At 38.4% G+C, this 12,175-nt stretch overlaps 1 protein-coding gene across 5 annotated transcripts in view; it reads left to right on the top strand.

Moving 5' to 3' along the window:
- Nucleotides 1–12,175, top strand: part of PICALM (phosphatidylinositol binding clathrin assembly protein) — a 71,710-nt gene that overhangs the window by 23,523 nt on the left and 36,012 nt on the right. For all 5 annotated transcript variants that reach the window (XM_075077146.1, XM_075077232.1, XM_075077310.1 and 2 more), the window contains exons 2-4: nucleotides 6,955–7,097; nucleotides 9,362–9,437; nucleotides 10,700–10,802. In XM_075077146.1, the coding sequence (XP_074933247.1) occupies nucleotides 6,955–7,097; nucleotides 9,362–9,437; nucleotides 10,700–10,802 (322 nt within the window). The remainder of the gene's footprint in view (nucleotides 1–6,954; nucleotides 7,098–9,361; nucleotides 9,438–10,699; nucleotides 10,803–12,175) is intronic.

A 12,175-nucleotide genomic window follows, 5' to 3' on the forward strand; every position in this document is an offset into this window, starting at 1 on the left:
GCATGTTCTGAATATGAGCTCAGGCTGTTAACATGTTGTTTACTGGATTAATCATCTGTAGTGTTTTTTGCATGTTGATTTTATGTTGGCTTGGGAGAAATCAAATATTTGTGAGGGTATACCTGCCTCATTAGTAGTGCTTTGTACTTAGTGTTTATTAGTTTCTGAATTTAAAATATACATTAAGGCAAATTTTGCCCCTTCTGTTGTTCAGATGGCCATTTCCACATTGAATCTTGCACTAAGCTGCAATGCTGCATTTGTGACACCGATTTCTGTGACCGTGGGTGGATGTCAAACACAGGCCTGGCTCCTGTAAGAAGCTCTTTTGGGGGTACTGAATTTTTATAACAGTATTACCTCTAGCAGGGACAAAAACATGCTGTCCAAGCAAAGCTGCTCACACACTGGACAGCTTCAGTGTGAAAGCTGGATCCTTTAAACAGGAGCAGTAGTAAACTGATTTGCTTGTCTTGTGGAGCTCTTTTTTTTGAGCTCTGTTTTTTAGCATCTTTTTAAAAACAAATAAATTGGAGTAATTCTTACAATACAAATTTCTTGAGTTTCTGGCAGGACCTGTGACTTATTTTATTTTCTAATTGTAGTTAATCTGAATATTGTATGAGCTGCTTCCCAGGATTGCAGTACTTGTTTCTTAATAATTTTCCAGTCGACTTCATAAAATTGCAATATCACAGAAAGGCAGGGTTTGGAAGGGACCTCTAGAAATGATCTTGTTCAACCCCCCTGCTTGAGCAGGCACACCCAGAGCAGGGGGCACAGGAACGCGACCAGGTGGGGTGTGAATGTCTCCAGGGAAGGGACCCCACAGCCTCCCTGGGCAGCCTGTGCCCCTGCTCTGGCACCCGCACAGGAAAGGAGTTTTTCCTCATATTGAGGTGGAACTTCCTGTGTTCCAGCTTGTGCTCATTGCCCCTTGTCTTGTCGTTGGGCACCATTGAAGACAGTCTGGTCCCATCTTCTTTAGATATTTACAGGTATTGATGAAATCCCCCCTCAGTCTTCTCTTTTCCAGGCTGAACAAACCCAGGTCTCTCAGCCTTTCCTCATAAGGGAGATGCTCCAGCCCCCTGATCATCTTGGTAGCTCTCCGCTGGACTTGCTCAAGCAGTTCTGTGTCCTTCTGAAACCTGGGGAGCCCAGAACTGGACACAGCACTCCAAATGTGGTCTCACTAGGGCAGAGTAGAGGGGGAGGATAATCTCAAACATATCTACAAACGTGTGAATGAAGAGCAAAGTGCTCCTATTCTGAAGATTTTTTTTTTTTAGTCCTGTGTTTAGACTAAATTTAGCCAGCTCTAAGACCTGTATATTACCATATTTTCACTTCATTTTTTTTCCTTCAACACTGGGGTAATGAGCTCCTTCATTGCAACTGCTGCTTGGGGATGGTGGTCAATAAATCACTTTTTCTGCTGTAGCTTCCCAAGTTACGAAGGCAATACATAGTCTAGAATAATTTCTATTCCCAAGTTATTTCCACATAAGTGTTTCTTGCAGCAAGGTTTCGTGGGCAAGCTCAGCTGCTCAATCTTGCACCAGAATCATCTCACGTTTCTAGTTGGTTTGGCAAACATGAATTGAGATTTAATTTGATGTAGAAAATGGACAGGTCACCTACTGGGCAAAGCAGTTGAGCATTTTCAAGCTCTTTGGTGTTTGGCCAAAAGTTATTACATGAGGGGTTGAGTTCATCTGAATTTTATCCGTATCTGGGGGAATATGTAAATAAAGAATTAACTAACTGGGATGTCATTTACCTTACTCTCCCTTTATGGTTTTGGTGGTGTGGTGTTTGTTTTTTTTTTTTAAATGAAGAATGTAATATATGTAACCCTTGGCACTCTGCATGCCATTTCAGTGCCTGCTTACTGGATTGGATTCTCTCTCTCGCATTGTTCAAAAAACCCAACCTATCGTCATGTTGGAGAATATAACCAATTATGTGCTCACTCTAGATAACATCTTTGGTGTAATAAATGAAAAAGCAATGGTTAGGAGGATGGGAATCTGCCATAGTTGACCTATTTTGGAGTGACTAGAGGTGTGGGGCACACTTTCTGGCCTGGAAGATCTAGTTCTTGTAAATATTTTCAAGTTGATACTTATGAATAGAAATGTTGTTCAAAGTGAGAGGTATAGCTAAATCATTGGAAACAATCAGTATGAGAAGTCTGTAATTCTGGTTTATGTTCAGTTTACTATTCAACTGACTGCAAATGATATGGTCTGAGTTAGCGAAGCCTATTTTCAAGCCAAATGTTTATAATCTTACTGTAAATTAATATTGGTAGGGTTTTGGAATGAAGTTCAGAAAACCATGTTCAGCTTACCTGATAGTTCTTTTTGTGGGGCAGTGAACTAGTTTTTCACAGCTTTGTCTTAGGCTACTGAGTGCAGAATGAGATTCTGCACAAGGAGTTAGGTCACAGGCCCATGTTGAAAGCACATGTCTTCTCTAGGATAACTTGTGGCAGATGGCTTTGTGTTACTCTCTAGCCTGACTGCCTCTTGTTTGCCACGGGTCAAGAATCATATGATCGCTTACCATGGGTTGGCTAATCCACATCTATGTGCCTAGCGTGGAGTAGATGTTGTACTTCAAATCCACATCTTAGACTTGTAGCAGCTTCTTTGTGTAGAGGAAGTCTTCTTGTTTCTTGGGTATGAATCTTCAGTCTTGCTGTACTTTTACTGTACTTCTCACCTTTTATTCTTCTCTCAGCTAATAACTATCAATTGTGTAAAGCAATGAATCATTTAGTTTTCTCCGGTAATGAAGGTCGAACAGTTGTAAAGATTGTAGATATCTTGGTTGGGAGCGCAAATACATTCTTTTTCTTACCCAGAGTATTATACAGTGTTGTACTGCATGTTTTGTACCAGTTAACTTCGGCAGGATTAGGCAATACAAGGCCTTTGATACAGGTGCAATTGCAAATCTTCAGTGTTACTGAAATGGCTGCAGACCAGACCTTTGCTATGATTCCTTGCAAAATCTTTGCTTTGCTGGGAAAAAAGCCATAAACCCAAACAGAACTGAATTACGTGAAAGCCATTTAGCTGCAAAACTGATCTGTTATAACAAAAATATGCATTAGTTTATTCTACTTAAAAACAAACTAGAACTGTTTTCTAGGGAAAATCTAGTTTTGCCACCTTTACTCAAGTTTGGTGTGTGATTTAGTATAGGTAGGTAGATGGAATTCTTCAAAACGTAAGTCATATCTGTCACTTACATAGGTGTAGGGTTTTGAAATCTTTAGAAATATACTCCTGTTGGGCTACTCTTTTGGACTTTAACTTTGTAAGTCACTTCTCTTTTTGCATGTCTCCATTTTCTCATTCTCTTTCCATAGACAGTGCATAAAACTGTAGATTACTTCAGGCTGGAAGGGAGCTCAGAAGGTCCTCTAACCAATCTCTTGCTTAAACCATGTCAAACTTTAAAAGATCTGGTTGCTTATGGGTTCCAGTGCCAGACCACTTTCAGTGTGAAGACTTTTGATTTCTTCATCTGATAAGAATTTCCCTTGTTGCAGCATGTCGTCTGCCTCTCATCCTTTTCCTGTGAACTTCTAAGAAACATCTGACCATGATGATCACATTTCTATTCCCCCTCCCTGCCTTCAGCCTTCTGTTCTGCAGATGGAATAAGCCCACCTGCTTCAACAGCTTGTGCATCGTGTGGTCTAAGCCCTGGCCATCCTGATGGCCTTTCTCTGGGCAGTCTCCAGCCTCATCTGTGGATATAACTCTGCATTCATTGCTATATGAGGGAAGCTTAGACGAGTCTCCCAGCCAGCTGCAAGCCTGACTTAAAATTCTTGATTCAAACTGCTGCCTTAATTGAAAAAAATGGCCAGTGTTTATTATTTAATATCTGTATGCTGTGTGTATTACAGTATGGAAGTTGTAGCAGCTTTTTGAGTCTGGAAGTTGCTTTGTACTTCCCAGGAGAGCTGCTTTTTCAGCTGTGAGGTGTTGCGGGCATTAATGCAGACGGTCAATACAGTGAGTGACTTTCTGTTCTGTATGTGGTATTGATGGGGATAAGTATTCAAGTCTTCCTCCTTCTCTCCTATGACAAGAAGTTCAACGATGAAACAGCCATCACACTTTCACCAAGGGTTATCCTTTTTTGTTTGCTTGGTATTTTTGTTTGTTTCTTTTTTGTTCTTTTCTAAGGTTAAAGCTATTCCCCTTAGTGCCTTGCCCTTTGGTTATATACCTGCCTGTTATGTTACTCATACCGTACCCAGTAACTAGCAGTCTTGAGATATGTTGCTTTGGGCTTTTAGGTTTCAAAATATGTAGCTAGTATTTTCATAGGTGGGTGTGAGGTGAGTTGTCTAAAGTGTAGGATGTGAAAATAACTATATATTTTTTTTCTCTCCCTTAATGAAGGGTGTCTGGGAATAGGATAAATAAGCAAGAACGCTATATGTGACAGTCTCCCTGAACAGGCATTGCAGCACTGTGGGATGCAGGGTACTGTCTTCTCTTCTCCTGTGTCTGTATTATGCTTCTTATGCTATGGTTAGCATAAAAATTGCTGATCTAATTTGGACTTAACTGTACAAATATTTCTTTGCCTAATTAGCATCACTCATGAATACTTTTAAAGAAAACTTTAGATAGATGTAACTCCTCTGAAATGTATATGACATAGGTGCTTTGGGGTATCAGGACGTACCAGATTATTAAGCATTTGTGTTGTTCAACCTGCGTTTTGTAGAAGAATCATCTTCATGTTTTGCTGAACTTAGTAACTGGTGTGGCAGTGCAAATGCAAACAAGGGAAAGAGTCAGATTTACTTCCATTCAAGGCTAGATTTGCATGTGTACTTCTGTTCTCACCTGTGTTGTCTCCCAGTTCGCCACTAGTTCTCCTTCCTAATGTCCCTGCCCTCTCTACCCCCACCGCCCAAGTTCATTCATATGCTTTTCACACAAGCACTCATCAGTTCTGTGAGGGATGATTTTTCTGCTGAGTTATAGAGCCTGTTTTCTTTTACACACTGCAACAGACACCAAAACATGATTTGAAAGTCCAGTGGTGTTTTAGAAAACATTTCTTCTGGAACAAAATGTCACCTAGAATGGACATTTTCTGTGCCCCCCACCCCCACCCCCCCCCCCCCCCCCCCCCCGTAATTTTAGTTAGTGGATTTTCAAGTGGCACCTCTTTCTTTGTTACTGTTGATTAGTTGGCAAATGTTCCATTTCGGAATAGAAGTTCTCACTTTCTAATATGCATTTGCACCTCTTAGGCCAGAATGTATGACTTGACATCCTGTGATGCGTATACCTTTGCAGGAACGCACATTAAATCCGAGACAGCCTTGCACAAAACTGCTTGTGTTGTTACTTAGGTGGGAAGACCTGAAGATCAAGAAGCTGCAGGGCTTGGTTTTAATGATCCAGTTCAGAGCATGTCTCTTGCTGAGTAATATCCTAGTATTGTCTTAACAGCCCTAAATCACCATCCAATAATAGATAACCGTGACTTCAAAATGAGGTCATGAGTGCCTGTAGTCATCACAGTTTTACTTGTAGATAAAGGAATGGCTAATCTCTCCATCTCATTACATTTTGAATGTGGAAATCATTTCCTGCTTGCTTCCTTTAGTCCTTAAACTTGTAAATAGCAGCCTTTTCAGTTGTGACTGTACTAGTTGTGAGTTTATGGTAGCCATGCTTACCTGCTTCTGTGGCTGACGGAGGGCCCTGTCTTTCAGGAATCCTTCCTGAGGAATGATTGTTCATACCACGATATAAAACTGTCTTCAAAGGTTCAGCGTTGACCGTCAGATGAAATGGATGTTTCCTGGTAGCCTTAGTAGCCCATAGACAGGCAGTCATAGGGCTTACTCAGATCTTGATCCTCATTGAGCTATGGCCTTTGGCAGGGCTGGCAGCTTGAGTGAAAATTACGGTTTTATTTTTGGGGTGGTAATGGTAGTAAAATGTCAGCACTACTACATTGAATTAAGTTTAAGCTTCATATTAAATATTAGCAAGCTGTGTTATATCACACATGGATGTTAATATAGTTGCTGCTGTTGTATTTGTCACTGTAGCGTCATGATCTTAAGTCATCACTTCATTGACGTTTGGAAATAACTTACTGGATTATTACATACTATTATATTGATTGTATTATAATTGTGGTTCCTTGTGGTTATATAGGTGTGACAGTAGAAAAATCTATATTTGAAGAATCACTAGACTTCATCTACTGGAAGTCCAGGTTAAGCAAAAACTATATAGCTTTGTTTTAGCTAGCCATCCTTGGGTTTTGCTGTCTCCTAACCATCTTTTCGGTTAACAACCCACTTTGTTGTAACTAAATTTATCTAACAGCTTCTGGCATTGTAGCTAGAGGCTCATTTTTTCACTTAATATTTCCTCTGCCCTTTTGAAGGTGTTGATTGCATTGTATCAAGACTAAGCAGTATTTGAATCTTTTATTACTCACATTGAACCAATGTCTAGAAGGGCTTACCGGTCCATTAAGAGACCAGAAATATGAGGTTTACAATTAATTCTAGTCATAATCTTCCAGTAAAACTTGATTAAATGGTAGCATGTAGGAATCATTTTGCTATTAATGCCTTAGATGTTTGAAGCTGGGGGCTGTTAATCAGAGCCAGTGTAAGTCATTCTAGTACTTCTGTTCCAGGACATTCGTAGGCAGCTGTAAAAGCGATTGAGGACCAGGGATATTGGCAGTGAGCAGAGTGGAGCTTGTATTACAAGGTTCTAGTAGACCAAGTGCTATGGTGCTTTTCAAGACATTATTTATTTTGCTGGAAAGCCCCTCGGTTTTCATAGAAAATATTACTGTATAAAATGAATGTACAGATTTTTTTGGTGTGTTATTGATCTTCCTTCACAGAACTCATAATAACAAACTTCTGTATTGCAGATTTAATCCAGTGCACAAATGAGATGAATGTGAACATCCCGCAACTGGCAGACAGTTTGTTTGAACGAACAACCAACAGTAGCTGGGTAGTGGTCTTCAAATCTCTCATCACAACCCACCATCTAATGGTGTATGGAAACGAGGTAATATAAAAAATGATGTGTCTGAGAACAGGTACAGCACTTCATTCCTGTAAATGTTGGCTAAATGCTTCCATTAATTATCTTTCTAAGGAAAAAAACCCAACCCTATATTTTTACCTTTTTGTATCAGCTCCATGTGAACACAGGTCTTATATGTTTGTCTACTTAGTTAGTTTCTACTTTAAAGCTTGTAATTCTAGAATCAAAAGTAAGTGCCCTGAATGCTGGGGGTACCTTTTTCTGTGGTGTTATGCTAACAATAAAAAAACCAACCAGACCAACCCAACAGATTACGTTGAATGGGATTCTAAAAGCTGAAAATGGAAGAGTATTTAGGTTCATGCTCTAGCTAATCCAGATGGTCTTTTCTCCTGCATAACTTGATTCTGAATGGATTTCCACCATTACCCCCTAACTTTTTGCAGTGAAGGCAAATGTGTCCCTGCGAGCTGGCTATCTAAATAATACCAAATAGTGTAGGACAATTGAACAAAACCCCAACTTAAACAGAAAGGAAAAAGCTTATTTTGTTCCACAACTTGAATTCCTATGGGGCCTCATTTTTTGAGATGCCAAGCCAAGCATAGCAGCAGCTTGAATTTTCTGCATTTAAAAAAACCTGAAGCTATACTTCAAAGGCATTCTTAGAAAGTGTTTGCAAACTTTCCTTTTTACTACAGACAGTCAGAGTATTATGTAAGTTATATGAACTTTGGAACTGAGAGGGATAGCTTTAGAAAATTACAAATAGGATTTTGTGGAGAAGGCCAAAATTTTTAATTTCAGTTTTCATTCAGAATTCTTACAGGTTGTGTAACTTCTTCCTCTGGCTGACTGACTGTGTTGTGAAGGGTTTTAAGTTGTTGGTTTCTCTGTTGTGTGGGTTGTTATTGGTTTTTTAATATCTACACACACACACACACACACACGCGCGCGCGCGCACACACACACACACACACACAGGCTTCTCTTGCAGGTCAGCTGCAGAGTATTTATGGTCTTGGTAAAAGTCTGTACTTTGAAGCTAAGTAAGCCACAAGAGGGCAAACTTCTCATGTTGACTTTAAGCATTATCACTGGGATAATGGAAACTTTCCAGCAGTCTATACACTTCTGCTGTGCTGCACTTTGAGTCATGTAAATTTTAAACTGATACTAATACACTCCATAGTAATGAAAGGTATTTCACAGGACCGCTGTCTGAACTATTTTCCATTTTAAGAATAAAATTGCCAAATTTTGCTTGCCAGATGTGTTACAGAAGCAATGAAGGTAAGATTGTTGCTCAGGATGAAACTTCTCACACTAGAGAGAGTATTTGAACAACGAACATGGAAATCGAGTGCTTATGAAAATGTCTAGAAGTTTATAGAGAAACTATAAATCCCTTTGTAAAAAACCTGAAAAGCATTTGGTCCTCCAGCTATTGCTTAATTCATTTATAGCTAAGTACTGAGTGGTTTTATCTGTCTCCAGTTCTTTTTCTATGTAACCTATGTAGTTATGCTAATGAAAATAATTCAGTAGTATCTCTTACACTAATCAGAACTACTTTTTTCTCTGTCAAAATGTTATTACAAGTGAATGATAGGTTTATTTTTGTAGCAGCTCTCTATACAGTAGTTCATAAGACAAATCTTTTCCTGCTAAATAAGATGTGGATCTGAAATGTGTCTTTACAAGATGAAAATGGCATCATTCATTTCTGTGAAACATTATTCAGAATTAGATGTAACTACTCAGATGTACTAAGTATGGTACTGTGTTAATGTTTCATATGGTTTCTTAGGTTTATTTAATGTTTAATTTGTAAGCAAACTAATCTTTATATCACCTTATTTTCACATTCAAGTACTATTAAAATCCCAAGCTGAGCAAAGATGCTGTGGCTAACTGGTAAAATGAAATCAACTTGTTATAAAATAAAGTTAGTGAAACAATTGTGAGCACGTAAAATGAGAATGTATTTGGGAGGACTTTTTCAGAAGTTTCTAGTTCTGTATTCCGGCTTAAAATAAAGTCTTTCAGTCAGAGGCCTTTGTGCAATATCTACGTAACTTTGATTTGTTCACAGATTTGTACATAAAAGTAACTAGCTGAATTTGAAAATTAACTGAGTTTTTTGGTAATAGTTTCCAGATATGAAGTCAGTCTTACAGCATAAAAGCTGAATTTCATAAGCTGGATAAAGAGTTTCTAGTACTGTTACCTTAGTTCCAGCTTGATAATATAGTAAAAGCATTCAAATTTTTCCTTTCATCTAGCGTTTTATCCAGTATCTGGCGTCCAGAAACACATTGTTTAATTTGAGCAATTTCCTAGACAAAAGTGGATTGCAAGGTAAGGCGTCTCTTTCACGAAAAGTTAGCAGTGTGCTGTGGGATGTTGAATACAATGTGGTAACTCTAATGGACTGTGTTATTTAAGAAGTAATTTTTCTGTCTGTTTTACCCCAGACTACATTTCTTAATTTAAAATGCTGTTGTGGCATGGCAGAAGCTGCCTGCTGGAGGAATTTGTTGCATCTTTTAGAAAAGTCTTACTTGTAAAGGTTTCTAACTTTCTTAGCTGAACAGATCTGGCTTAGTGCTCCTCCTGTTTCTGAAGAGACCTCTCCATTTGGAGAGGTATATTTTGATTTGTAAGTTAAATTTAAAGAAGTCTCACTGACATGCTCTATCTGATGTACATATGAAGCACAAGAACTGTCTATAAAAAAAAAAAGTAACTTTTTGCTTTTTGGGAGGTTGTTTGAAGTCTCTTCCATCCATCTTTAAGACTAATTCCATAGGCAAATAAGTTTCTAGTTCAGATTTTTCAACTGAAACACCCTTCCAAACTGTTACACTGCAGTTCAGTGCAGTTCTGATCATACGTGTAGCTGTCGTCTTTTTTTCCCTCAGGTGGCTGATTATTTCCAAATTGTTTTTTATAGCGGGTTCAAATTTTTGCCACAAGTGTACTAAAACAGGCACACAGAGTGGTTGCCTGGGGACAGAAACCTGATCAGTGACAACCAAGGGTCTACCAAATTGCCTCATTTTATTGAGTCTTAACTTCCATAGTCTTACTACAGATTATGAACAAATCTTTTTCTTGGTCTGTATCTTTAGACTGGCAATTATCAAAATGTTTCCTATCACTGCTGTCCTAACATAACAGAAATTTTTTATGTCTTAATGTTTCCTTCGATGCCTTTTTTTCTATTGTAAATGAGAGAGTGTTGTGGAGTTGACGCGAACATCTTAATGAATGCATCGTGTAACTTTTTTTGATGGTAGTTTCGATCATAGTGTGAAAGAACTTGCATAAAAGTACTTTGTTTTGCTTTTGGAAGTAATTTCCTTAGGAAGTGAAGTGTAAACTTCTACATAGTTCAGGTCTTCTATTTTCAGTATTGTCTGATGTACATGGTGACTACAATGCTGTTAGTATGAACTGACGACAGTATGAAGTACACAGTTCTTCATAACACAGATTAACTGTACAAAATTGGGCAAAAATATAGTGAAGCTCTCTTGCATTAATATCTTATTTAAAGTAAGTCACTTGATCTTTAATTGACTAGGTGAGTAATAAGCTTCTGAAACTTGTTTTTTTAGGTTATGACATGTCAACGTTTATCAGACGGTATAGTAGGTATCTGAATGAAAAGGCAGTTTCCTATAGACAAGTGGCTTTTGACTTCACAAAAGTAAAAAGAGGGTAAGGACTCTATTTTGGTTTGCTTATCTTCAAGTTTTGTCTTATATCCTGTAATTCGAGTGGGAAATACTAATCCTGGCTCCAGTTTAGTACAGAGGATAATGTCTGCTTTTCCCAGTTGGATATCTCCCATGGCACACAACGGCTGGACTACCCGGTTATGTATATTGCAAGATATTTTACTTCGTTACTTTACTTCTTTAAACAGTAACAGTTTAATATAAAGAAATTAAAATTGGTATCTATCAAAAAAGTAGAAGTTTGGACAAATATTCCACAATAGATCACAAAGTTACTCTGTCTTGCATGTAGTGTAGGGGACTATGCAATTTACTTGTGTTTCGAGCTTCAGAATGTTTAAATGACAGGTGTTTTCATGACACACCTTGCAGTCTTCCCTGGTGTTTCTCTGTTCTTGTCCCAAACTGGATGAAGTTTACTGCCTTTGGAAAGGTAGTGCAATTCATACTTTTAACAGAACATTGTAGTAGATGCTACGCAGAAGGGTGTGTCTGCAGGAATTAAATTTTCCCCCGGAATGCGAGCTCCTTTAAGAGAAATCAGTTGTTTGAGACTAGGTACCTGCTTACATACATGTAAAATAACACAGTGCAGAACACCAGTAGTTGTGTAAATTGCATGTGACAGTGAACGATGGCATTAATATGGAGATCTCCTTCACTGGGAAGGCTGGAGAGGATGTTCTGGTCACGGCTGAAAGTCTTCCCATATTTGTCCGTGATCTTTATATGCAGTGCTTTTTGAAAACATAATTTCAGTTTTACATTTGGGCATCCTTTATCATCCATACGCAGGATAATTTATCTTGATGCTTAAAAGTTAAGAATTGACTTACCCACAAAACTCTCAACCTAAATCTGTTAAATGTTTATTATAAAACTGTTTATTGCAGTTGCTGTTTGTTAGGAGGGAGTATATGGCACAAGTAGAAAGCTGGAAACAGTGTGCTCCCCACTGCCTTCCAGCCTGGAGAACAGCCACGGCCTTTTCTGTGCAGATGCGCTGTGAGATTTGCACTTGCAGGAAACAGTTGGTTTGCTGTGTGCATGCTGGTGCAACTGCAAGGCTCTCTGATTTGTCTTACAGAAAGCAGTTGTTTCCTGTCACTGAGGTGATGAAATGTTGTCCTCAGTGGTTGCTGTTCTTGGATATTTTTGGTATTACTCTATTCAGACTGGACAACTAAAAACCAAATATTCATAGTCATATTCATAAAAGGAAATGTCATGTAGTCTCTATAATCTTTCTGAAAAAGCTTGAAAAACATAGTCACGTTTGTTTATTCTTTCTTACTGCTATTAGTTGAAAAGAAAATCATCCACACTGACACAAAATAATAATCGGGTGGTTGG

Source organism: Phalacrocorax aristotelis, chromosome 1 (genome assembly GCF_949628215.1).
Source record: "Phalacrocorax aristotelis chromosome 1, bGulAri2.1, whole genome shotgun sequence".
In the NCBI taxonomy this organism is placed as follows: domain Eukaryota; kingdom Metazoa; phylum Chordata; class Aves; order Suliformes; family Phalacrocoracidae; genus Phalacrocorax; species Phalacrocorax aristotelis.